Below are 27312 nucleotides of genomic sequence, written 5' to 3'. Positions count from 1 at the left end.
AAACAGAAATAAACAAAACTCTATGGAAATTTACTGCTCCTAGATGTTTGGAATTTCTTTTTTCCTGGAAAAAAAAAATCTACTTATATTCATAGAACCAAGGTCTGCTCTCTGTTTAAATCTCCAAGGAAGCTTCCATATCTCAAATCTGCTGCTATCTGCATGCATTCAGAGTGTTTGATAACACAAAAATGAATCAGAAATATTAAAGTGGCACAAATGCAGAGTCAGTGAATTGTTAACAGAACAATCTGTAGATGTGAAAGATTACAAGACTGGGACACAAAACTGTGTAACAGTTCATTCTCTTACAAGATAAAAACCAATCTTAAATTCTTTCCTTACTGTGTATCCATATTCCTTCTATTAATCTGCAGTAAATTTCATAAATATGGAAGTACTTCAGTATTCCTACTTGTATTGTTGAACTTTCATTTTTATGTGCCGTGAGACATATTACATAACTGTGCAATTCAGTCTGCTTTTCACAGTGTGCACAGCACTGTAACTTACCTCCATTAAGGAATCACTGTTCTTAGCTGAGGGACAGCACATCTCATAAACCGTTATTATCTAAGTTGTCTGTGAGCTTATTGAAAAAACAGCATAATACAAACTTAATAGTGTATGCAAGAAGAAAGTATATAGTTTTTCTGTAGTTCTCAGCTGCTCATCATCATTTTACTGAAGAAGTAATAACTATGGAATGTTATCAATGATGTACACTATCTAAAGAATGCTCATTTTTGACAGTCAACAATAAAATACAGAGGAATGGGAGACTGTGGTGTATGAGAGGGAGTCCTGAAATCGGCAAGCAGTGGTGCAGTTGATACGACACAAAGAAGGGATGTCATCCAAAGGGAACTGGACAAGCTTGAAAAGTTTCCCCTCTGTGGGCTATTTAATCTGTTCTACATAAATCGAAATGATTCTAGGATTCTACTAAGGTTGATCTTTTATGTAGAGTAGTATTAGATAATTTGTAGTATCAGCATTTGAAGAAAGTTATCCTGTACAACAGCAGTCCCAGCTTTCAACTATTCTTCACTGGGAGGAAATGTAGTACTTTTTACTAAAACAAAGGATAAAGATCTATTTGTCTCAAGGGGAAAAAAAGATTATCATTAAAGTCCCTCCCAACCCCAGCCATACTATGTTTTCTATGGTTCTATGATTATATGAAGAGGTTGGGTTACAGAAGACCCTAAAAAACTGCAGTCATAAATAAATGCATGAGAAGACTACTGATGAAAGTAATTAAAGTCTAAAGTGCTGGGATTTACAGACATGCAAGAGAAGCAGTAAGTGCACCACAAAAACCAGTAGCTTTTGCATGCTGTGTCCCTCAGATGCAGCTTCCTCTGAAAGTACAACTGCAATTTAGGAAAGGTAAGTCAAGCATTAGGCATTAATCCATCATTGCTAATATCTCTTCCTTGCTCTAGTTTACAATATGTGACAGAATTAATCTTTTAATTACAAAGGTATCAGATAATAGTCACGATAAAAACAAAAGAAACTACAATTCTCCCTCTGAAAGTACAGTTGCAATTTATAAAGGTAAGTTATGCATTTGGGCATGAATCCATCATTACTAATACCTCTTCCATACTGTAATTTATAATCCATGACATAATTAATCTCTTCATTACACAGATATCAGATAATAGTTACAATCAAGTTTTGGCTCAGATGCTCCTTAACAGTCTTGTAAAATGTACTAGCTAATTAAAGATACTGCCTTATGTTTGCAACCACATAGCTCTGTAATGCAGTATTGCCACTGCTAGCAACAGGTATCAGCTCTGTTCTCAGCCTGCAAGGTCTGAGCTAAAGCTATGCCAGACCTGCTCTGCCTGAATTTTTCCAGCCTGCGGCTTAGTTTTACTTGGTTTAGCTGTAAGAACAATTTATCTAACTGATTAGATATCTGTGTCTACCATGTTTTATTTCTGTTATCATTGTATGGGACAAGCACAGATAGCTGTAACAGCAAGTTATTTCACATAAAATAATTAAACAGTTTAAAGAAATACAGATCTTCTAAGAAAGCAGAGAACTTCAGAAGTAGAGACAGAGTAGGCTCTCAGAATACTCAGTAACATGTTTCTTCAGGTGGATCAGGATGATTGTCAAAATCATCTGATATGGATGAACTGATACTGCAGTTTTGAAGCTAGCTCAGTAGTCGTCCTTTATGTAAAATTATTCTGAACAGAAATAAAATATAACTGGAGGAGCAGCAATAATGTCTCTGTCTGAGATATTTTAGAATACAAGTATGAGCTTCAGACTGTAGCAAACAATGCAAAAATAAAAAGATGCACATAAAAGAAGAGTTTGTAACAAAAACCTATAGTAACAATTCTGAGGAAAAGAATATTAACACTGGCATTTCCTAGACTTAAATAATTTTAACTTAAGTTAAATTAAAAAAAATTAACTAATAAAAAAAAAGTACAATGCAGAGCTAGAAATCCCTCCTGAACACAAAGATGCCTACATGTATGTGCACAAAATGTTTATACACTGCAGGTTTTAAGAGCTCTCCCCTGAAGAACAGTCGAAGGAAGCTTGGGTCCCTCTGCTGTTAGCAGGGCAGCTTAGTCCTGCATGTATTCCCAGTGCAGGCCTCCAAGTGCCTCCAAGTATGTCAGAAGCTCACAGAATTGTTCCTATTTACAATTTGAGTTTTATATACTTCACCTTCATAGTAGTGCACATTCTGTCACAACACAACATTTATGGACATATTTTGGCTTACTTAAAGACAGGAAAACAACTTGACAGATAAAGTTACCGTGCTACAAAATAAAAGTAGAGAACTGTGATGCATTTGCAAAGCAATTTCAAAGCCTGAAGAGTTCTGTTCTCTCAAACTGCACTTCAGAAAGGCTTTAATTAAATATAAAAATGAGGTATATAGTACCTATAGTGAAGAGAACTTAGAAGAGACTCACCCACATAAGGATTCTGCTGCTCTGAAGTGCCTTTGAGAAGAGCACTTAAATGAATCACTGCCTGAGTACTGTAGGACTGCATTGGAGCATTAGGAGGAACAATCATTTATGTACAAAGATTCATACACAAACCACTGATCCTATATAACCTGTTTATTATGTGCAAACCAACAAAAACAATTTAGTATCTAACCTAAGCATAGTCTGTTAAAATAAGTTTGGCATTTCTTAGAGAGGCATAATATTAAATTCAACCTGACTGCTATCAGATGTTAAACAATCACATCAAAATAATCAAAATACGTACATGTGAAATATGTCACTGTTGTGGCACATTTTAAGGTTAAAAAACATACCTATCCAAAACTGAACGATGTTTTCAGTAAATTCTACTTCTTTTATGCAAGTTTGTATGTTTGCTCTCACAGCCACACAGTCTTTTACTGCAGGAATTTTATGAGGAGAAATTTTATTTATTTATTTATTTTTATTTTATTTTTTAGTACTAGCCTTTCTATTTAGTCACTAAGCAAAAAATATTTTTCACTTTAATATATATTCTTGGTCTCCAGCTCCTCAAGAAAAAATTACTATCTATAGTCTTCAATTTTGATCTTCATTAGATAACCTGAAGATGGAAACCATAGCCATATAAAAGATAAAAATATGCAGTTTCTTTTTATATTAGTAGGTAAGACATTTAGATACTAAAACTTATATCTTCAAAAGCAATATTCAATCCTTTACTCAAAGAAAGGTTTATGTTATAAATAATATAATATACATATTATATATACATAACACACATATATAATATATATAATAAATAAATGAATAATAAATTCAGACACCTTTAAAAATATTTTTTTCTGCAAGTATAACCTAAATTGATATTATATAGTATTTAAAAGCTTCTGAAATACTATGGTTTCTCATTTACAAGATTTGAATGTGTAGGCTGCCTTCATTCACATTGATTAAATTTTACTGTATTTCTTCCCACTTCAGATTTGCTGTTATATCTCAAAGCATTAAGAAAGCCAACAGAAATGAGTTATATATATATATGTATCCATTACAATTTGATCTTATGTGGGAAAAAATAGATTGAATTGAGTTAGACAAATTAGAAAGAAGTTGAAATGCCTTGTTTGCAGGATACCTAAGCCTGTACAGCAGTGCTGTGTTAAAATCAAATTAAGAAACAGTATCAAAAATTAAAAAAATTGTAAAAGTAAGCCAAACAAAAAAAAGTAGCACAAATCACTTTAAACACCTACTTGATTCTGTAGCCACTGTTCTCGCCGCCTCTGTTTTCTCCTCATGCTTTTCAACTTGCTTTTTTCTCTCTTACTCAGGTTTTGGATGGAAGAAATACTTGTAGACTGCACAGGATTCACGGGTGCAATATACTGTTCCTCTTCTACAGAACTTGTAGATGAAGAAATGTTCATCAGAAAAGGTGATCCATCAGCAATGGCATTCCCAGAAGATTTTCCAGTAGCTTCAAAATCACATTCATCACTTTCTGTGTCTCTATGTACCAATGTGGTACAGGACAAAGCTCGAAATCTTTTTTGTAGTTTGCCAGCACCTGAACTATGTTGGACCTGAAAAGCACTATTACTAGAGTCTAATTGCAGGTCACCTGGTGTATAAAGTGATGGATTGTCATTTTGGCCATTCGACCATTTCATGTGGTAAACCGGTCCCATACTGGAAGTTTCAAATAACACAGGTGACAAAGCAAGTGTCTCTCTGATATTTAAATCCAAACTGTGTGATCTTCGGTGAAAAGGTTTCAGTGTGTGTGCATCATTCAGACAGGAAGCAAAAAGATTTCCTTTTTGATTTAATGCCGTTATGGCAATTTTTTTACTTTCCATTACAAATCTGGGAGATCTTGCTTCTAGACAAAGTGCTTCTGTAAATCTTTTAGTATCGTTGTTATTCTTTCTGGTGATGTATGAAACCTCCTGGGGGCTGATATCTGAAACTGCTGTTACCACTTCATGGTGACTACCCCTGCTAAAACCGGACTTAATTTCGCAGAGAGGTAAGTGTTTTCCTGCTGACTTTGCCAACCTAACAGGACAAGCTGCTTGATAATCAGTCCGACTTTTGCAGAAATGTATATTTACTAGCTGTCCACAGGAGCATTTTGTGTTGCAAACAAAGTTAAAGCCCCCTAAACGGGCCTCACAAAATGGACAGTGCAGTTTTCCAACGGTCCACTGTGCCTATTAACAAAAAACAAACCAACATTCAACACATTCATTAAAATCCAAGATTAGGAAATCATTACTGTATTTACTTTTGTCCTTCTACTAAAAGGTTTAGTTTCTGTTTTTTGAACACAAGAAAAGAGACTCCAAAAAGAAAATCCACCATAAAAAACGTTCCAGAGAAAACTGCTTACTGAAGTGATAATTAATTCTAAGTGACAACTATTCTAAATGTAAGAATTCTAGTACTAATATACACTTCAAAACGTAGGGGCTCTAAAATATTCTAATAATTTGTTCATAGGATGAACAATACCAGTGAAAACATTAGATCCTTTTAAACAAGGAAATTAATATAACATGTTAATCTGGAACTGGCAAGCACAGTTTCTCTGCTGAGTTTTCCTGAGTTCTGGTGCATTTCTTGCATACCAAGTAGAGTGGAAGGAGATTTCTCACAAAGAAAATACAGGTTTTTTCTTTGCTTACCCACAAAAAGCTTGACATGTTTCTTGCATTTTGGTTTATGTAGTATAACAACATAATCTGTGTGAACACACCATCATAAATCCCTAATACTGTATCATTAGGGACATGCTTATTTATATTATCAACATTTTTATGAATCTCATTTTAATCCTAATGACACTCTTTGAAAAGAAAATACACATCTAAGACCTAAAATCTCCTTCATGCTTGCACAGCTATACTCATCTGTTCAGGAGAAACTTCTTTGAGGATTAAAGGGATGCTAGTATTTGCAGAACCACAGCCCAGATGAGAAACATCATTATCAACTCCAGTCACACGCTGTTCACTAGTGTGCCTGAAGTGAGGTTAGCAACCAATACAGAAGCTGGCTAGCGCTTCTAGCAAAAGCACTGCTTTCAGTTGCAAATATCTTTGCAAGGTAGCTTGGCAAATGATTCAATGACCAACATTTGTCTGAGTGAACACTTTTGAAAGTTTCAGTAAAAGCACTTTTGCAGTTTCAGAAAAGAATGTGTGTGGAAGAATAGTTATTTTTCATGCGATACTGTTAAAAGTTATGAAAACACTTCTTTGAGAAACTCACTTCTTCATAGTGGGTTAAAAACATAAAATTTCACAAAGTATCAGATATGCCAGATGAGAACCTGTTTAAATCTGGACATGTTATTAACTAAGAGAAAAATAAATCTGTTTGCATATGCCCAAACACTTACAAATCCCACAAAACTCATTAAACATGCAGTCCTAGTCTGTAAGGCTGACAAACTGTCTCTATGCCATTCCCTAAGAACAATTAAGCCACTCAGAGATTTACTATAAGTCTCTCACACTCTTTTTCTTGGATGGTGAGGACTAGGCACTAAAATTAAGGAAAAAAACACTTTTTACTGTGGTAGTAACCTCAATCAATAGGCAGGGAGAAGGAAATTATCCTCAAAGGTTAGGGAAGAAAGCTATGTGCCTGGCAAACTGGAATATAAGAGGTTCCCTTGAACAGCAGAGAATTTCACTGCTGCCTAGAGCCACATCCAGTCTGGCTTTGAATGCCTCCAGGAATGGGACAACCTCCTTGGGCAACCTGTTTCAGTGCATCAACACCCTGAGTGAAAAATTTCCCTCTAATATGTAACCTAAACCTCCCCTTCTCAGTTTAAAACCATTCCCCCTTGTCCTATCACTATCCATCCTCGTAAACAGCTGTTCCCCCTTCTGTTTATATGCTCCTTTAAAGTACTGGAAGGTCACAACGAGGTCTCCCTGGAGTCTTCTCTTTTCCAGGCTAAACAAGCCTAGTTCCCGCTCTGATCATCTTAGAGCAGACCCAGAGGAGGGCCTCTAAGAGCTCTATGTCCTTCCTGTACTGGGCGCCACACACCTGGATGCAGTACACCAGATGGGGCCTCCCAAGAGATGAGCAGAGGGGGAGAATCACCTCCTTCTCCCAGCTGTCCTCTCCTTTTTTAATGCAGCCCAGAATACAGTCGGCAAGAACGAGAAAGCAAGAGATTGTAGGGAAGTACATCCTAAAGTCCAGTGTGAACGGAGACTGGGAGATGAAGTACAAGGGAGTTTGGGATTCATTTAGCATGAGCTTAGTAAGGGACTGATGTACCACTGACTCAGTTTAAGAAGTAATAGCAGAGGCAGTAGCAGTGGGAAAATCAGCAAGACCTTAAGAAGAGCTGAGAGTACACATTTAAAAATGACCTCCATAAAGACAGAAAAGTAGAAAAGGTTACCCAAAGAAGCCAAACAAAATGAAGACTGATAGGGAAAACAGAATGCAAGTTAATAATGGGCATCAGAAACACTGATCAGATATTTATAACTATTGAAGTTTTTTTTTGTTGTTTTTTTTTTTTTATATATTAATGTGTGCATGAAACCCAATGAGACTGGTTAAGAACAGGGACAGATGGCAAAAAAGAACTGGCTGGGAAGCAGTGGGCTGTTGCAGGCTGCAAATAGACTTTGTGCTTATGTAAAATGATTTAGCCTTTGATTCAGGAGTCATAAAGGAGAAAATAACACATGATCACAACATTATTCAGAGCCCAGGAGGATCTGCGGATAAACCAAAATTGTTCTAAAACCCAATATATATATCCATAAACCTGCAACATTTTTTCCATAGAGGTCAGAAGTGAATGAAGCAAGAGTTCCAGGACATGAAAGGGAAAAGAAAACACTGACACTGAAGACTTTCAAAGAGTAGTGATTTCTGTGCCTCGACAACCAGAAAAATGTTGCTCTTCTGCAATTTTGAGGAAATACACTAAACCTCTTCTGATCAGCAAACAAAAACAACTGTTTTGGCTTACTTCTCCTAGACTACCAGTAGAGAAAGACTTGGGGGGTTCTGGTGGATGAAAAGACTGACAGAAGCCAGTAATATGTGTTTTCAGCTCTGAAGGCCAACTTTATCATGGGCTACATCAACAGAAGGGTGGTCAGCAGGGAGACAGACGGGGCTGTCCTCTTCTCTACCCTCATGAGGCTCCACCTGCAGTACTGCATCTAGGCCTCGGGCCTGCAAAGAAGACAGATGTGAACTGAATCATGAAGATGATCAGAGGGGTGGAGTGCCATTCTTACAAAGAAAGGCTGAGGGAGATGGGCTTGTTCAACCTGGAGAAGTCAAGACTCTGGAGAGACCTCATTATGGCCATCCAGTACTTGAAAGGAGCTTATAAGTACGAGGCAGAGCAACATTTTACAAGGTCTTATAGTGACCCGATGAAAGAGAATGGTTTAAACTAAGGAGGAGAGATTTAAGGTAGATATTAGGTGGAAATTCCTTACTCAGAGGGTGGTATGGCACTCAAACAGGCTGTCCAGAGAAGTTGTGGCTGCCCCATCCCTAGAGGTGCCAAGGCCAGGTTGGATGGGGCCCTGATCAGCTTGATCTGATGTCTGGAAACTCTGCTTATGGCACGGGATCAGAACTGGGTGAGCTTTAAGTCCCCTTCCAACCCACACCATTATGTGATTCTACAAATAACATTTAAGTTCTAAACCTAAAAAAAAGAATATACTCAACAGAAACAACAATTTCAACAGTTGTGAGATGTCTTATAATTTTCAACAGGCAGTTAAGACTCAAATGAATTGACACTAGCTTGTCATCAGACCTTGGAACTTCCAAGCAAGCAAGTACTTTCTAGTCGTATAAAAAAAATCACAGTATGTAAAAGAAAGAAATTACATAATATCCCAAAAACAAATCTCTAAAAAACCTTCACTGTTACTGTCCACAAAAGATACAATGATCAGCACAAACCAAAAGCCAAAGCCTAAATAATTCACACATTTTAATATATAATCACCACCGCTCCCTATGCATTCCCCCCAGCAATGAAAAAGAGCCTGCATGCCATGCTCATGACAATCTGCATCGGCTGAAACACACCACCCACTGCCTCACAATGTACGTATCCACTGTTAGGCCACCTTCAGTGTTCAGTAGGAGTCAATGAATGTCAGTGGGTGCATGTAGGGGAACTGTTAGGTCATAGCTTGAACTGGTGATCAAGCACTTGATGAAGAAGTGTCACTGACCCAGGGAGCACAGGCAAATTGTTTACACCTGTGCTCCCCAGGTGATCAGAAGGGGTGGAGTCTGAGTGGAGTCACCACGGGCTCACATAAAGACCAGCCACTGAGAAAAGAGTGTCACCTGGATGTTGGCTGTTCACTGTGAAGGAGTGTGTATGGCCAGAGGTCCCCTTTATCAGTTGGGTGACTTCAGCTCTTCTTTTGCATATGACTATTGGAATATTGGTCTGGTATTGCCAAGAAACTGTCAGAAGCAATTTTGCTTCCTCATGATCAGAACAGTGCATTTTTCTTCATTGAGGAATTCAGTTCCTCACCTTTCCTTTGTATGAACTTCCATGTGAGATGTCATTTTGTCAGTCTGCCCCTCTGCTGCCATATGTTGCACAGCAACAAAACGTAATGGAATATCAGTGGGAAGGTTTGACCTCTACTGACATACCATAACCATCTGCCTCTGACGTGGTGGACCAGCACTGTAAAGTAGGAGGCATTAAGTTCAGAGCAGCCCTTGTACATAAGAAAATAATAAATGTAAGGGAAAAGTCTTCCACTATAATATAGGTTACCAAGAAGAAAAACCCTCAGCTAGAAAGTCTCTGTAATATATATAGAACTTTTCAGAGAAGTATTCTGGAAATTTCTTCCCTCCTTATTTCATGTTTTGTTAAATGATAAAGATACAAGAAAAAATATATCTACCTTCTCAATGACGCATTTGACCCACTCTGGAATAGCTTCTAAGCTCACATGCCATACATTGCAAGGCTCCTGAGCAACAGCTGAATGCCGTGATATCTATTGAAAAAAATAATACTGTATTGTTATTCAATGTTCATGTAAGCTTTTTTTTTGTTTGAACATAGTCAAATATCAGCCTCCCAAACTCAGTAAATATTTTTATTAACAAATGACAAATCTCAAAGATGCTGGTACATTCTTTAAGCCAAAAATCAAGTAGATACAGTCAAGAATATACTATTTCTGAATCTAAGGACATTGGGCAGACTCCACTGTGGAGATGGAGGCGTCTGGAGGTGTTTTTATTTTGTTTGCAAGAACAGAAAGTATGCAACAGCTGATCTTCCAAGTATATAAGGAAACTGATTTCACATGCTCTATCAGCTGGTACCATTTTCCATAAAGGCAGGAAAATCTTAAGTTATAGTTTATATGAAGACTGGTCAGTATTGGACATCTATTGCTTGAATTGATTTATAATCACTTCTGAAATGCTTTCAGAAAAATTATCTGAGAAACCAGGGATTTTATTAATTTTTGAGTTTTATGTGCAATAATGTGACCAAATAAAGAGAAAAAAATTAAAGTTTGTAAGACTAATAGAGCATTTCAGTAACTGACACTAAAATAAAAAAAATTACTTAGCTACCCTCTAGCACAGAAATGACATAAGTGTAGGTAAAATGTCTTAATGTAGTTTCAAATGTCAGTAAAGTTATAAGGATGGCTAAGACATAAGCTCTAGTAAGTATCAAAGTCTCAAAATCCTTTGTTAAAGGTGATGAATGTGAAAAAACACTGACTGACTAGTCAGTGTTTGGAACTTATGTGAGTTATGGGACTAATGGAAGTAAAAATTTTATTCTGAGAATTGAAAGTGGGCCATATACTGTACACAAACTTCTAGAAATTCTCCACTTAATGACAGCAAAAGTTAAACAGATCCATTTGCCGTATCACCCTCCTCCTCATTATGAAGACTGCATGTACTTCAACTTAGATATAATTCTGATTCAACTTAGACATAATCCTGATTTAAAGGATCTATAATGTATTCATAACTTCAACATTTGGTTTTAATATTTGTTCTAAGAATATTATTTTACTTGTATTTAAGCTACATATTCAACTGCAAGCCTAAAATTCAAAGAGGAAGATGATGTACTGGAAATATTACTCTACTGAGTACTTTCTCTGTCTCCTGCTGACTCAGAAAGCTGTATTAAATTACGTTTATCTACTATCTACATAATTAGTAAAAGAGCACTTCCAGTTCTGTTCAGAATAAAGATGAACCTTTACTACCAAAAATAAAGATGAACCTTTACTAACAATTTAAAGTTCCACTATACTTTGCCATGAAAGGAATGGAAATTCCCTACAAACACAACAAACAAAAAACCTTTAGGATATACTATGAAAAAATATTCTACACCCTCAAGCTTTGCAGGCAAGAGGAGTTTGATCATAAAAGAAATAAGCAAGAAATTAATCTTTCTAAGATTACAGTATGTTAGCAAACTAAGATCACATCCATATTGAAAATTGACTCTACCCATGTTAATCCTACATCCTGAAACACAGGAAAACACATTGTGATGACAATCAAGTCACCCTGAATCTTGATTCAGGATACCCATGTTTGTAGTAAACTCAGAGATTCGCTTGAAAGGCGTGTCTTAGTACTCTGATGGAGTAGCATGGGATACATTAGTACTTCTACTTGACCCCTCAGAGTGTATCAGAGGAGCTGCACTGCCTTAAGAAATGTGCGTTAGACTTGACTTTGCAAAGATGTTCCCTTCCACAAAACAAAGTATCATGTTAAAAAAAAAAAAAACAAAAAAAAACAACCTGTAAAAAGAACTAAAATTGAAAATACGATCAGTGTACTTTGCAATGTGAGAAAGACAATGTGAGTATATTCTGTGAGTTATTTTAATAAGGTACCCACAAAACCTATACAGAAAAGGGGAATTTCCTACTATGTACACAGCAGATGAGTCTTTGCCTTCCCACTTGTAGGTATCTTCTCACGCGCTTGTCAAGTACAGGAACACATAATTTTCTAGAATAACAGTGCTCTGGAACTGAAGCTTTCCTTCTAAATGTATATATATGTATTTATATAGTCATAATCTGGGCTTCAATTTACAAATGGAATAACTCCACTAATAAGGCACTAGCAACATACTATTCAAGAACAAGCTCAGAAAAATGATTTAATTGCATTAAATATGAAGAGATCTTGATTAGAACAAAGTTATTATTGTCAAGAAATATCTGCATCCAAATACTGCTGACTTTGGAAATGTTTTGCTTATTTCTTCAAACAGACTAATGTTACTGTTAAATTTTAATTTCTGTATCAGAAAAGCCATTTAGAATTTTTACTTTTGTATTGTTGGAGGGGTACATAATGAGTAGGGGCAAATCACTATTCAAAAGCATTGAGCTTCTAACTTGACAATAAATTCCAAATGCAGATCTTAAGCACAACATAACTGGTTTATCTTTTTGTGTGTGTGTTGATATCTAGCTTTCCTCTAGAAACAGTTTCTAGATGAAAAAAAAAGACTTTCTTTCATTTATTTGAAGAAAAGCTAAGTTATATGCTTATGCTTTTCTCCAGTGCTAAAGCAAATGGTGCTGTATTTTATTTCTAGTGTGTTCAAAAACAAATAAAATCAACATATTCTATTTATTTTTTTCTCTCTGACTCAACATCACAGGATGTAAGCACGGTGTTCTCAGCATACCTGGAAGGACCCTAACTCTTTATGATAGCTAACTGATGTTACAAAGCAGTAAGAAATATTCTGTTACTGTTTTGTTCTGTATGATCTTTTTTCTCTTTATTTTAGCAGTACAATACAAGTTACTATGTGGTATTTAGCCAGGCAGTGCATCTCCCTGGCAGGCAGACTAATCTCTCAGCAATTTATGTGCACAGACTACCCCCTACTTTCTCAAAATTAATAGCACAGGTATCTGATCTGGGAATATCTGACGCACAGTTAACTACCAGTTAACTGGAAATCAGCATTAGCATTTAAAGTACAGCTTAGAAATAAAGAGTTCCCTGTTAAGACAAATTATAACAAAACAAGATGCAGAGATAGAACTGATTTTTATATGTAAACTGGTAACAATATATACGCAAGCTAGTGGACAAATGAATCACAAACATCAGCCACTGCAGAACATTAGGTGATTGTTGATTACCTGGGTTTGGTAACACTACCACTGACATTTTTCTCTATGGAATTGTCCATATTTTAGTACTTGTCTCCACAAGCAAATTTAGTGAAGGCAAGACTAACAGTATTAAAAACCAATAGCAGTGGAAAAAGTAAAAAATCAAGAACAAAACAGCCCTTCAGACATCATACTTACATTGGATGGCTCTTTTCCGTAACATTTTGCAAGGCAAACAGAATTTGCTATGTATTTTTTACATCTCCAGCAACGTAGCACATCAGTCTCTTGGTTATTCATTTCAACTTGTGATTCTTCAGCTCTGTAAGTCTATTTGAAAAGACCATAAAAATGTACAATTCAGTCACCTCTTAAAACCACGCATGGTTTTCTTTGGCAGCTCTGAAATCTATCAGTCTATCTACCTTCATGATGCAGGAGGCTAATGCTTTTGTTTACAAGCACTCTCTGATTTTGTACAGCACATTACCCAACCACTTTAAGAAAGTATGTAAAAACAATTTTCTTATCGTCTCAATTCTAATTTCCAGGTTGCATACAGAACTGGAAAAGAAAAATCCTGAAGTCTCAAAAATAAACCTCAGCGCTTACAGAAGAGATGAGAGAACTTCTGCCTTCCCAACTACAATCTCCTCTTCCACATCACACTGTTTCCCAAAACACACCCACAGAAACAAGTCACTGTTGCCCTACACATCTAATACACACATATACACATCATTTATATGACGCCACATAAAAAAAGTTAATGGATGAAAAACACTGTATAAAAACAAAGGCTGTTTACTGAAAATGCTTGCTCTCTTTCATAATGTTCTGTAAGACAGTCAGTGCTACTGGTACAACCAAGCTTTTCACAGACCTAAATCAACTTCCTTGTAAAACAAACTTAAGACTTAAATTAAGACAGGCAAATATTTTTCTCTCTATGCCTTGCTACGCTACAATATTTCTCTGGTGTTTTCTGCCTGCCATGCTTTCTCCAACTGTTTTCCTCTTTCTTCCTGCTTCTGTTTTACCCCTTTGTGCTAGCTACATGGAAGAAAAGCAAAAGACCTTTTACACATACACAGTCAACTGGAAAACTATGCTACAACTATGCCTACTTACACTGCTAAACTGAGCAGTCCTTCCCATAAGGGAAGCTGTGGTGCAAAATCTAAAACTAGTAATAAAATAAACACTGATCTCTCCACAGTCCAAATGTCTCATTGTGCTCATTGTGCTGTTCTTTCAACTTTATTTTAGTGTATTTTTTGCTCTGAGGTCATCAACATTTGTTGCCTTTATAGCAACGTGTGGCTTACTGAGCCACGTAGGTCTTTGCATCTTCTCTACTTCTGCCTCATCTTTTACTGCCTTGTTTTCTCAATGAACAGAAGACTAGGAAACAAACACACAATATTCATTGTTTTCCATTTATATCTGAGGTTCTTTTTTTCTGCAAATTTCCTACATTTTCTAAATTTGTATGGAGACTGAATATGGTTTAACAAGGAAGAACTAAAACATCATGTTCCATAACACTAACTCAAGTGTATACACAGCATTTAGTAACCAGATCCAAACTAAGAAAGTGAAATCAAGACAAACATTAAATCTGTTTTTTCAACATCATAATAAATTAAGATAAATTTTTATGAAGATTCCATTTATCTTCTTCTCTAGATAAATGAATGGAAGTAGTTAATGTACATTTAGAGGGCCAAACAAAAGATTACAGAAGAGACACTTACAGAAAAGGCAGAATTTACACTGGAAAGTGCATTCTGTTTGTGACAAAACTTTGATTATTCAAATGCCTGAAGCAGAATCTCAACTTCTTCTTACTAACTTCAGTCTGTGAAATATTGTGAAAGGGACTAACATTTAAAAAAATAACAAATTCAGGTTCCATAAGATTTTACAGGAAGCATGTACCAATTTGCAGTGAAAACTGTGATACTGGACTTTGGAGGAATGATCACCAACTTACAAGGGAGCACCACTCAAACACCTTAAAGCTGCTGTAATTAATCTGTTCTTGGCAGTTTCATAGCACTCCTAAAATTAATTTAGTCTTACAACAGCTCTGCAGGAACCTCCAATCTAAGAACCATTAAAGCCTGAAAAACTCTTTGCACAAGGCTAGCTCAAATGGGAGTTTCAGGTACAGCCATATCATCTTTTACTAAAGACACATCCCTGAAACTGCAGTTAGTGATATCTGTCTTGTACAGATATATATACTGTATCTGTGTATCTAAACTGTATATACTTAAGTCTCTGTATTTAGCCTATTCCCTTTTTACTAACTAGAAAAAAAAACTTTTTTGTCATCTGATCAGAAGTTGCTTCAGTCGAAGGTGGTAATACTTGCTGCAGTGGGGAATGAAACAATTAGTGACAGAGCTCTGAACAGACAACAGGTGCTGGATAAATGTAGTTGCTGCATTTAAAAGACAATGCTCCAGTCGTTTAAAGAAAGGTTGCCTAATGAAAGTGTCATATTCAAGGCAATGTAAACATTCAGTTTACTTGAATACTGCCTAGCAAGGTTTTGTTTTCTTGTTAAACACAATAGGTATTTGCTTAGGTCTATACCTTTATTTAAAAATAAATGAACATATAATATACTACAGATATAATAATCTGCATACCACAGGTTGCAAAGTGTGACCAAGAATGCTGGCTAGATGAAAAAACCCACCAACATTGAAATTCCAATGCTTTTAAGAACAGTAATACAGTGGATAAAGTGTTCCTCTGGCCTCACAGAGTCTAGAAAGAAAAGTTCCTGTGACACTACTAAAATCTTACATGTATGTCCCTCTTAGCAGATCTTGCAGAGGGCGGAAGAAATGCTACAGATTAGACTAACACATTGCAGAGGTTTCTAGACACTCCACTTAAGAAAACAACAGATGAAACACAATTTTTACAACAAGCATTCATTTCTATTTTGATTTGGAAACAAATTAAAATGGAATTTAAAAAAAATAATAAAATAAATGCACACAGGGTTCAGAAGTGATTTTATTAATCAAAAGCAGTTTAACCACAGAGTTCTGGATACACTGCAATATATATATATATTATTTCTCATGGTTTACCTTTAAAATTGTTACAAGGCACCTTGTTCCCATCTTGTTTCACCTTTCAGTAATGATGACAATGTAAAGACAAGTCAGAGATTCTGTACTCCCTAAAAACATTATTCTAACTTCTCTTAAAAGGCTTCTGCTGGAGACTTAACAGCCTTCCCTAACTATTTCATTACTTTGTTGTCTTCCATTCTTATAACTTTTCTCCTATGTCTAATCTGAATTTTCATGCAATTTAAACCTTACTCATTCCTGTATTTGCTATGAATTCAGAGGACAAAATGTCTTTTCTTCTTTCCACACAGGAACATTTTACAGTTTAAAGCTTCCCTTCAGACTTGTCTTTGGGTTAAAATAAAATCAATTCTTTAACTTTCTCCAAATGGATCACACTTTTTAGATCCCCACCTGTCACTACAATCCTGCGAACTCTTTAAAAAGGGTCTTCTATTCTTACACAGCTGTGTTCTAAACTGTCTACAGAACTCAAAATGAAGTGCTACCAGTACTGAGTTGACCAGACAAATTCCAATGAGGAAGAAAAGGTAAGGACAATGTCTTCTTAGGGCGGAAAACAACATAATATTCACTAGATTTCTTTGTAAACAAGACACACCAGAAAACTAAACAATTACTGCAGTGAATAACTGGTAAATAATTTTCACGTGCCATCTCTGTGTGAGTTCCTCAAGATTTTCAGGTTCATACATGCCCACCAGTTCGTTAAGTGAAGAAAAAGCAACAGAAATATTTCTTCCCTTCTGCTATCCATTTGGGAAATCTATGAGCAACAACACAGAAAGCTAGTGGCACTATTGTGAAGAAAGCAAAAGGAATCATGTGAAGGATGAAGCAGCAAATACATTGAGAGAATATTGCTAATCAACTTCCTGTTTACTCACTATTCCTTGAATGGGATGCTTTCCCTACTGGCAACCTCTCATAAGTAGGTTATAACCTACTTATAAGTAGGTTAACTATAAGGCTAACCTCTTAGATATTTTATCCAAGTTTCTTATACAATGCAAACTCTGTAAATTTTTCAGCTTTGGTCCTCTGCTCTCAAAAATATTGCTACAAAGCATGAAGTAAAGGCCCCCAAGAGATTCTCGAATGTGCAAAAGACTAAACATAAAAACATATTTCTGTTGAAAGCCTGACCTAGCATACCTCTTCAATTAGGTTTGCCCTCAAGTACAGAAAAGTGGTTCTCAATGATTTTTGTTCACCTGTGACCCCGTCAGGATACTGTAGCCATGAAGATGACAAAAACAATTAGGTTGCAGCAAGGAATTAGGGCACATTAACTGAGCATTAGTGACAGAGTGTCTTGAAAAAATAGTAGATGCATGGAAGCTTTGAGGTAGAGAGTCAGAAGCAAGATGAATTGTGTAGGCCAACAAGTGTATGCACCAGAAATTCCTGTTCCTGAAAAGGGAGGGACCAACACTTTGCTGAACAGGAAAACAATCCCAGAAGGAGCTCAAGCACTCATGAAAACTCACTGCTAGGCTGCAACCCCCAAAGCGTTTTCCTTTAAAAGACTTTTGTAAAAGGACACTTAACCTGCATTTCTCAAAAAATAAATGTTATAAGGGGAGAAAGAAAATTATGTTCAGGCTGACAGGGCAGAACAGCAACATGTGTGTGAGCTGATATGTACGTCCCTCCTGTGGGACTGCAAACTGCTCCACCAGTGCAGCTGTTGTGTGCTCAGCCCCATGTCACGGTCCACTGCTGATGAGCGGGTGCTAGTGTGCAATAATACTCCCATTCCAGCTAGAGTAGTAAATTAAAAGGCAGTCAAACTTAAAGATAGGAAGGAATGTCCCATTTGAAATGTCCTATTTAATTTCCTAAAAGATCCCGCTGCTGAAGTCTATGAGTCTACAGGGTACATCAAAAGAGCACGGAGTGTTTAAATTGCTTTGACACAACAGACAAAATGGGTCAGTGAAAAACCAGGGACTGGCACGTAAATTTCTTCGTGCGTGAAATCCGACTGACTGTTCCAGGACTGTTTAATGTTTCTGTATGTACGAACACCGGCTGCCGCAAAAAATAAAGCTCTGAGCCGTCAGTAAGGCACGCTGTGGAGGCACACCCGCTTCCCTCCATCAGTCACCGGGCCACAGCCGCGGCTAACCGAGCGTCCCAGCCCAGCCCAGCCGCCAGCGCACGTCCCCGGCGCTCCCTCCAGGCCCCAGCCGGGCACCGACCGCCTCGAAGCGGGGCCGGGGGACGGCAGCCGCCCCGTGCGCTGGGCCCCGCTCCCGCGCCTTGCGGGCGCTGTCAGGCGGCGGCACCGCTAAGTAAACTCTGAAGAGAAGTCGGGGCTCCCGCCGCCGCTCTCCGGCTCCCCTCGGGGCGGGCAGCACGCCGAGGTCTCCGTGCAGGTCTCCGCTCCGTAGCGCGCCCCGGCTGGGCCTACGGGCCGACGGCGCTGCCCCTCCCCGTGCCCCGCTCCGCTTACCGGGCCGCGCTGCTCGAGGTTGCGATGAGGAGGCGACGCCGCCGAGGCGGGCGGAGAACGGGCTGCGCAGCAGCAGCTGCTCACGAGAACGGGAAGAGACAAGAGACAAACGGCTGCGGAAAGCGCTCAGGCAGCACGGTGCCCGGCCCGCCCTGCCCGCCGCGGTCACCCAGGGGCTCTGCCCCGAGCCCTCCCCGCGGGGTGCCGGCAGCAGGCGGCGGGCTGAGGGGCGGCACAGCGAGGAGGCCTGAGGGTGGTACGACTGCTGTCTGCTGCCGGGCAGAGGGGGGAGCCGGGGTGGGGTGTGCCGGCGGCTGGGTGTGGCAGAGGTGAGAAGCGGGAGTGGATTAAGGAGGGATAGATTAAAACTTTTCAATTAAAAAAATTAAAAAATAATAATAAAAAAGAAGGAACAGTGACAAAACCACAAAAATACTTAGGGCTGATGGGAGAAAACTTAGACACAAAACTATGAGGAATGCACCAGAGGACCCTGGTGTCATCAGAGGGGACCTTGACAGGCTGGAATGGTGGGCTGTTAGGAACCCCATGCAGTTCAAGAAAGAAATGCAAGTTGTGTATCTGGGAGGAACAGTCCAGGCATGAGGATGCGCTGGGGGCATCCAAATGGAAAAGAGCTCTGCAGAAAAGGGCCTGGGGCTCCTGGTAGACACCAGGTTAAACATGGGTCAGCAATATGCCCATGCAGCAAGGAGGCTTACAGCACTGTGGGCTTCATTAAGAGAAACGCTGCTAAATGACTGAGGGAGGTGATCCTTCTCCTCTATTTAGGCCACACCTGGATTGCTGTGTCCAGTTCTGTGTTCCCCAGTACAAGAGTGTCATGGACACTGTGGAAAGCATCCAACAAAAGGCCTTGAAGATGGTGAAGGGTCTGGAGTACATCTGCTGTAAGGAGGGGCTGAGAGAGCTGGTACTGTGTAGCCTGAAGAAAGAGAGGCGTAGAGGGGATCTTATCAGTGTGTGCACCACAGGATGCAAAAGGGTGAAGCCACGCTCTTTTCTGTGAAGTCCTATGACATGAGGAAGCAATAGGCATAAACTGGACACAGGAGGAACATAGGAGTCTTTGTCAGAGCATCAGGAAACACTTCTTCACTGGTTGACCACAGGTCGTCCAAACAGAATAGTTGAGATAGAGGGTAAACCATTGAGTAAAACCATTGAGTAAAACTAGCAGGCCATTTCAACTGCCTGACCAGCTCAGGGCTAACAAAAAGTTAAAGCACATTATTAAAGACACCATCTTGAACATCAGCAGGCACAGAGGTGCCTTTCTTGGAGACAGTCATAAGCTGCCTGGATATGATCCTTGGCAGCCTGCTCAGAGTGTCCCTTCTTGAGCTTGGGGTTTACCAGTTGATCCCAATCCTCAGCCATTCTGTGATTCTGTGTTCTTATGATACTACTAAGTTTTGCTCTTTGCTATCCTGTTGCTCTTGCAGACTACAAGGTAACAAATGAAATTAATCTGTTTTTCAGGACATGGCATAGGTTTATTCATTTCCAGCTATATGAAGTTCTGTTGATGTGTATGTTAAAGTAAAGACAAAACTACAACCGAACTTATCCTGGCCTATGATTGCCTATTTTCCTACTTTATTGGTGAGATATTTATTTATTTATTTGCCGAGAATACCACTGCCTAGGTCTTCTTAGTAATTATGCAATTTGGTGGGATATATTAATTGTTTCCTCTTCTTTTCTTTTTTCTTTTCTTTTTTTTCCCCTTTAGGTAGACCTGGTTGAGAAGGTCTACATAAAGACATTCACAGATAAAATGCTTATAGTAAATAAGTTCGGCTGTGCTCAGCCATGATTGCCCAGTAGAAGAAGGATACACTTATTTTGAAGTAATTCTCAGTGTGCTACAATGTGCTCAGTTTATATCTGAAAGGACTATAGGAAAAGTGCTGGTTATCTGTAACAACTAGTTGTAGTTTACAAGGTGTTTTAAAAGCGCACAGAGCAAGGAAAACAGGAAAATGGGTGGAGTTCATAAAAGACAGGTTTAAATGAATAGCTGCTAATTTATCTCTTCCCATTCTGAGGTAAAAGGATGTTGAAATTATTAGAACAAGGAGATTTTAATCTTTTGAAATGTTGTCATTTAATTTGATTCTTGTTAATGAAAATGTAGGTTTTAACTACAGGAATCTTATGGTAACTAATGCTTCAGAAGAAAAAGCAGTAAAGAAGGCACTGAGGGAAAGAAATGAAAGGTGGTGTATGACTTATGTCACAGAATGAAATGAGGAAAGATAAAACCATGGTACTTCTATGAAGTTATATTTTGAGAATTTTTGTTCAGCATCTTTGATTTTATTGAGCAAGACATTCAGCTGCATGGTTAGCTTATTTGTTGTTTCACAGGTAGTTTTTGTCTCTTACAGCATGAGGACAGAACAGCTGGCCTGCACAAGATAAGAGAGGATAAAGTGGTCACTAAGTAGGTGAATGGGTATTACTTGTGCTGTAGCTTTAGTATATGTAACAGCCTGGTGTAGGTAGAATTAGTTCTGAAATGTGTATATATATGAAGTGCTTTTTACTGTCCCATGTTCCATGGTGATCTGGGTGGTCTATAGTGGGGTATCAGTCTATCAGAATCAAGCTGATAAACAGTAAAATAGAAATCAGGGACAGTTTTTGACCTACTGGTCTGAGACAAAAATAGAATAGCACAAAGGCTAGTGAAGGCTGCATGGAGTGAATCTGCGAACACTGAAGCACATTGCAGTGGGGCAGTGATTTGTGCAGCAGCTTACTACCCTGTAGTAGATATTATCTCCTTGCCAGCAGCAGTGACAAATTAGAAAAAAGAAGTTTTTTGCACTTAAGAGAATATATAACCAGATTTTCATTCTTGTAGAGTTCCTTTCTGTACCAAAGTACATATTCTCCAATTTCTTACATTTTATCCAGATATTCAGTGCTGAACTAATGAGTAACCTAGGCACTAACCCAGTAATCCCTGGTCCTTTGAAACATTATTCTAGGGTCATCTCCAAGACCTGCATAATTGTCATTTGTGCTGGAGGAAAGCATCTTAGGAAGTGGCTAGAGACAGATCATTAGAAATGAGTGAAGAAACAGAATTTGTTATATGGAACTTCAGGAATTTGATACTGAACACAGGAAGATATGTATTGTTGTTATTAACATTTTTTGTTTGTTATTGTTCTGTTTTTAAGCTCAAGCATAATGCAGATTTGAAAGGCACTGTGTTAGCAAAACTCCTTCACAGTAGGTTTCATTTCTGAAAAAACTCTAGTGACATTAGGCATTACAATAACGATAAAGCATAACATTTCATTCTGTGGATTCTGTGTATCATCTAGCATTTCATATTCCTTTCAAAAACACACCCTTGGTTCAATATGATTTACCATTGAAGATTTTTTCCTATTATAACATAAATTGCAAGAAAGCAAGTGACATTTCTCCCCCTTTCCCTTGGAGATAATGGTTTACATTTGCTGTTAAGCTTCCAAACCAGATCTATGAAGCTCATTGTTCTCCTATGTGAAATCTAATTCCTTTACAGAAAATACATCTTTTTACAAATCCTTTGAATTTGCTTTTTCTCAGAGAACAACTAGGTCAGTCTAAAATTGCTGTATGTGCTCACAGAACATGTTGGAACTAAGATAAAAATTTTTAAGTGTGTAAGTCTGTCAGAGCTAGATCTAATAGTATAGTTCTTGATGCCACTTTCTTTCCTGCTGTTCACTTGTTCCCGGGAATCCAAAACTGTGTTAGATGCAGGGATCTTCTCAGTGCTTCAGAATCCTGCTAGTCAAGGAATCCTGCTGTCTTGAGGTAGGGAAAAAGAAAATGCCTTGAAGGTGACAGAATCACAGAATCACAGAATTACCCGGGTTGGAAGGGACCTCAAGGATCATGTAGTTCCAACCCCCCTGCCTGGCAGGGCCACCAAACATACGCCTTTACTAGATCAGGTTGCCCAGGTCCAACCTGGTCTTGAACACCTCCAAGGACGGGGCATCCACAACCTCACTGGGCAGCCTATTCCAGGACCTAACCACTCTTCTAGTAAAGAACTTCCCCCTAACATCCAACCTAAATCTTCCCTCCTTCAACTTAAAAACATTTCCCCTAGTCCTGCTATTATCAGCCCTTTCGAAGAGTTTACTCCCCTCCTGGGAGTAAGTTCCCTTCAGGTACTGAAAGGCTGCAATGAGTTCACCCCGCAACCTTCTCTTCTCCAGGCTGAACAAACCCAACTCCCTCAGCCGTGCAAATTATTATTGCTGGTGAAGCAACACAATTTGTGTACTGTTTGTCACCTGTTAGGAACTAACTCCTACAAGTGAAATATTCATGGAGAACATAGACCTTGGTCACTTTTATCCACAGCCTATTTGTTCACAGCACATTTCCTGTGACTTGGGAGAGAGCACAGCTTAACCAGATAAAAGCATTCTGTCTTTTACTCTGTGGTATCCCAGCTTCAAAGAATTTATGATCTACTGGGCTGTTATGGGATGGAAGAGAACATATCTCCACAAGGGGAGGAAAGTGAATTTCAGGAACCTCAAATGACTAATTTCATTGTTTTACACTAAATAGACATGTAAAAATACATTAACAACCCTTACAAGAGGGTTCCGTGCTTTTTCACATCTAGTTTGAGTAAAAGGGTAAAAAAAAAAAATAGTGATGCTACAGATAAATCTACCATTATATATTTTGATCAAGTTTTTTGATTAAATCATTTTATTTTAAATTAAATGGAAGGATCAAAAAAGCTATTTCTTCAAGTATAGCATTTGGCTTGAAGCTTACATAAGCTAAAGAAACTGAAACAAAATTGCAGTTTCTTTATCTCAGCCAGTCTGAAGTGCACAGGAATTTGAATGGAGAGGACATCTGGAATTAAAGTAACATTTGTTCAAATCAGTGAGTAGTAATTTAAGCAATTAAGGTAAAGACTTGCAGAAATAATTCTGGATAATCACTGAAAAGATTTTAGAACTAAGTGGACGAGTAAAAGAAATAGGTTAAAAAAGAAATACAGAAATAAAAGAATACTGAATATAGAAACAACAAAGTTACTTTCTGTAAGTATGGAGCAAGAATAAAAGATGTTTAAACTGCAACTGAGCTAGAATTTGCAAAGCATATTAAGAGCAATGTAGATGAACTTGGGTATTAGAGATCTGGAAAATGTATGAGATTCAAGTGCATAACACGCAATGTTATACACTTGGAGAATGATGTGCTGGTGACCTACAGGCTGAAGAACAGGTGACCTACAACAGGTGACCTACAACAGGTGACCGACAACTGAAGAACAACAATGAGATGGAGCAAAGTATTATGACAGTTTCAAGGGACGTACTGTAGAGAGAGCTGACCTTGATAGTTTATCTTGTTTTTGCAAGGACTTGTTTTGCAAGCTGGTGTTTCACCTGGGCTCCATTGCACACAATGACCATGCAGGTACAGCCTGCAAGTGGAAAAACCCCCACAGATCCTGGGTAGAATAAAAGCAGGAGAGAGGCTATGGTGGGAGAGAGAGGAAAATCATACTTTGAAGCAGGAAATGCCCTGCTGGCTCTGCCTATCAAATCCACTGCTGGCATGTTCCTTCTCTCTGCTTTTTGGTGGTTTGCTGTCTCTCAGCATGCACTGAGGTCATTTTATGTTAGGCTCTGCTGCAGACAGTAAAGCATAGGAAAGAAATGGAGGAAAAGTATACAAAACTGGCAACTCAGTATGCTGTAAAGATGGCAGCTTGGCACAGATGCTGGTCCAAGAAAGGAGGCCACAGAGATAAATGAGTGTCATGGTTTTGTAATTTTGACAATGAGTGAGGACAAACACTGCCAACCCTGAGTGGGTCCCTGAAACTTGGGATGGTTACATTTGGAGTAGTAATTATATAGGAGACTTGGATTGAGAACCCCTGGTATTTCCCCTTCCCCCCACTCCAGTCCCCTGGGAAACCTAGAATCATAGAATCACAAGCTTGGAAAGGACCGACAAGATCAGGTAGTCCAACTGTCCTCCCATTGCTATTGCTACCACAAGCCACTAAACAAATGGAATGGAGCAAGAGAAGGGTTGTTCATAGGAATGAGCTTAAGGATTTTGATGCCAAGGAACTACTGTCTCTTACAGATATGGCAAATCTGCAGATTTGTTTGTTTGGTTTTTTTTTGTTTTTTGTTTTTGTTTTTTTACGTTTGTGGCTGCAGCAGTGTATGCGTGCTATGTGTGCTTAAAAGAAATCTGGACATATCAGACATGGAGCAGGTGTTCAAATTGCAGAGGAAACTTGTTGAAAATAGTAATAATTGATGGATTGGAGAAGTGATTAAAATTTATTGCGGAGACCTGGGATCTGTGGAAAATAAAAAAGGAAGCTCTCATCTTGCTTGAGGATAATGGTTATGGCTCTCTCTGAAGGAATTCAGTGTGCAACCATGCTTTCAGGGAGCTGGTGGACTCCATTACCCAGCAATTTGAAGAGGGCTTGATCGCCTGGTGCAGTTAATGGGGAGACATACCTTAAACACTCTGCAGGCTTAAATCACATTCGGTAAATCCACGGCTTGTCTTCCAGAAAATGCAGCTGTGGAGGCACAAACTCTGATGTTACAGTAATTATCCCTAGACAGTGATAGAAGAGGTGAAAAACACAGTGATATCTGGATTGGGTTGAGGCATCAGAGACATCTGGATGATTGATACACCCTGAACCAGCAATGGTAACTATCCAGCTGAAGCTGGGAGCAGAACTGTTAATATGTAATAATATCTTTTGGAACTCAGGAGTCTGGAACCTTTGATTAGGAGTTTTTAGCTTGCTTAACTGCTATATGACGCCTTAAGGGAAGAAACGGGAGACATGCTGTAGATTCCAGAATACTGAAAGTTCTTCAGAAACCTCAAACTGGCATTAATGAGAGCCCCTGCTCTAGCCTTACCACACTTGAACAAACCTTTTTTTGAACTATACATGCACAGGAAACTGTTTTTAGCTAATTGGGGGGTGCTAATTGATCCTTTTTTTTTTCCCTTGTAGTTCTTCTCCACTGCTGTGAGTGCAAAGCTTGACTGCTTCTGGTTCTGGGACACCTTGTCTCTCAAATCTAAATGTACCCTGAAACAAATGGTAGCAAAAGTGGAGGGGACTCATCCAATGGAAGCAATAAGAAGGAGGATTGTTGGAGTATACTAATTGGCCACAGGATACCTATGCCTTGGCCGTGTGTCGCAGCCTGGAAAAGGCAAACTGACCTGCACTGTGGAGCCTAGGAGATGTATGTAAAAAAGAATATATGAATTGGCCTTTAAAACATTTGAGGTGGAAATTAAAAGGCCGTATCTGTCCCGGTAAGGAAATTAATGAAATTGCTTCCTAAGGCAATTTAGAGAAAAGAACACTAACAAAAGAAAATGGAGTATAGCTGCATGATTATCAAGTTTACAGCAGCTGGCGGTGGGATTTAAAGATCTGGCAGCTTCTCTCACGTCCTCTGTTATTACACTTACAGCAGTTCTTTTGAGAATCTTGCAGTTCCTGGGAAAATATTCTTATTGGTGATTTGTTATCTTGTATGCTTCTGTGTACTTAGACCTGATTTTTCTGTCCTCTAAGAAGCTCATCAGTTCTTGAATACATGTATGAAGAAAAAAAATTCTTAAGGTTGTAAAAGTTTATTTTATATCCTTCAGAAAGTATATAAAAGATGTTTTTCTTGTTTTGTTGTTTGTTTTCTTGTTTTGTTGGTTCATTTTCCAGTGCTGAGCTCTTTCCAAAATGCTGAGCATTTCTGCACAAAACTTTGATTTGATCAAGTTTAAGCTTTCATGAGATTCAAGGGCCATCTGCTATATTACCACTGTCTAAATTAAATATTTCCAAGTATACTCTTTTATTATTTATTGCTGTGTATTGTAGTTTATTAGAGTAGCCTGACATTCACTCCCTTTCTAGAATTGTCAATTTCACCTTTTTCAGTTGGAATCAGTAGGAAATAAAAGGTTCTTTCACTCATCAGTGCTAAATTGTGTGTGTAACAGGCTGGTTTTCAGGCTGAGGTATAGATAAATTGATTATTCTCTTAGTACTGAAAATTGATTTTAGTGCACAGGGTCGCCAAAGTAGTTCAGCTTTTAAGCAGTTTTTCTTTTATATAAATTTGTGCATGACTCATATATTTAATCTTACAACTATTAAATAGAGAGAAAGCAAATTGTCTGAGTGCTAAAGGGAACAATATGATATGTTTTTCTTCTTAGAAGTCACTCAGCCTTATATTATCTCATTCTCCTTGAAAACATCATTTACACAGTTAACATTTTCAATTATGAAAAGCTCACTTGTTTTATCCTCACTTAGTCATCAGTTTAAATTGTCATAAATCATTTTACGGTAATTTCTAACTTTGCTTTTTGGACACTTGTGTTTATTTTTTCAAATATCACTATTTCTGAATCAAGAATTGTAGTCTGATGCGTTTTCTGTTGTGCTTGGAATATGTAATTTAAAGCTGTAATAAAAGGTA

At 38.2% G+C, this 27312-nt stretch overlaps 1 protein-coding gene and 1 long non-coding RNA gene across 6 annotated transcripts in view; one reads left to right on the top strand and one right to left on the bottom strand.

The window, feature by feature from the left end:
• The window catches only part of RNF180 (ring finger protein 180), a 64879-nt gene extending 45853 nt beyond the window's left edge, over positions 1-19026 (bottom strand). For 4 of the 5 annotated variants that reach the window (XR_014939294.1, XR_014939295.1, XM_015848796.3 and 1 more), the window contains exons 1-4: positions 18752-19026; positions 13373-13504; positions 9938-10033; positions 4244-5203 (exon numbers count right to left, since the gene is read on the bottom strand). Coding sequence is in view for 3 of the 5 variants with exons in the window: in XM_015848796.3 (XP_015704282.2) it covers positions 4244-5203; positions 9938-10033; positions 13373-13474 (1158 nt within the window). In the remaining 2 variants the exon portion in view is untranslated. The remainder of the gene's footprint in view (positions 1-4243; positions 5204-9937; positions 10034-13372; positions 13505-18751) is intronic. The other variant, XM_085528606.1, reaches the window with a different exon arrangement.
• A 1228-nt stretch (positions 19027-20254) lies between these two features.
• LOC146754112 (uncharacterized) lies at positions 20255-26812 on the top strand. Its single transcript, XR_014939293.1, has 2 exons — positions 20255-20377; positions 25827-26812. It is a non-coding gene; the product is annotated as an uncharacterized LOC146754112 (long non-coding RNA).
• Positions 26813-27312: the final 500 nt, after the last annotated feature.

Source organism: Coturnix japonica, chromosome Z (assembly GCF_054131305.1).
Source record: "Coturnix japonica strain WE chromosome Z, WE-NBRP24, whole genome shotgun sequence".
In the NCBI taxonomy this organism is placed as follows: domain Eukaryota; kingdom Metazoa; phylum Chordata; class Aves; order Galliformes; family Phasianidae; genus Coturnix; species Coturnix japonica.
This window is presented reverse-complemented; position numbering and strand designations above follow the sequence as displayed.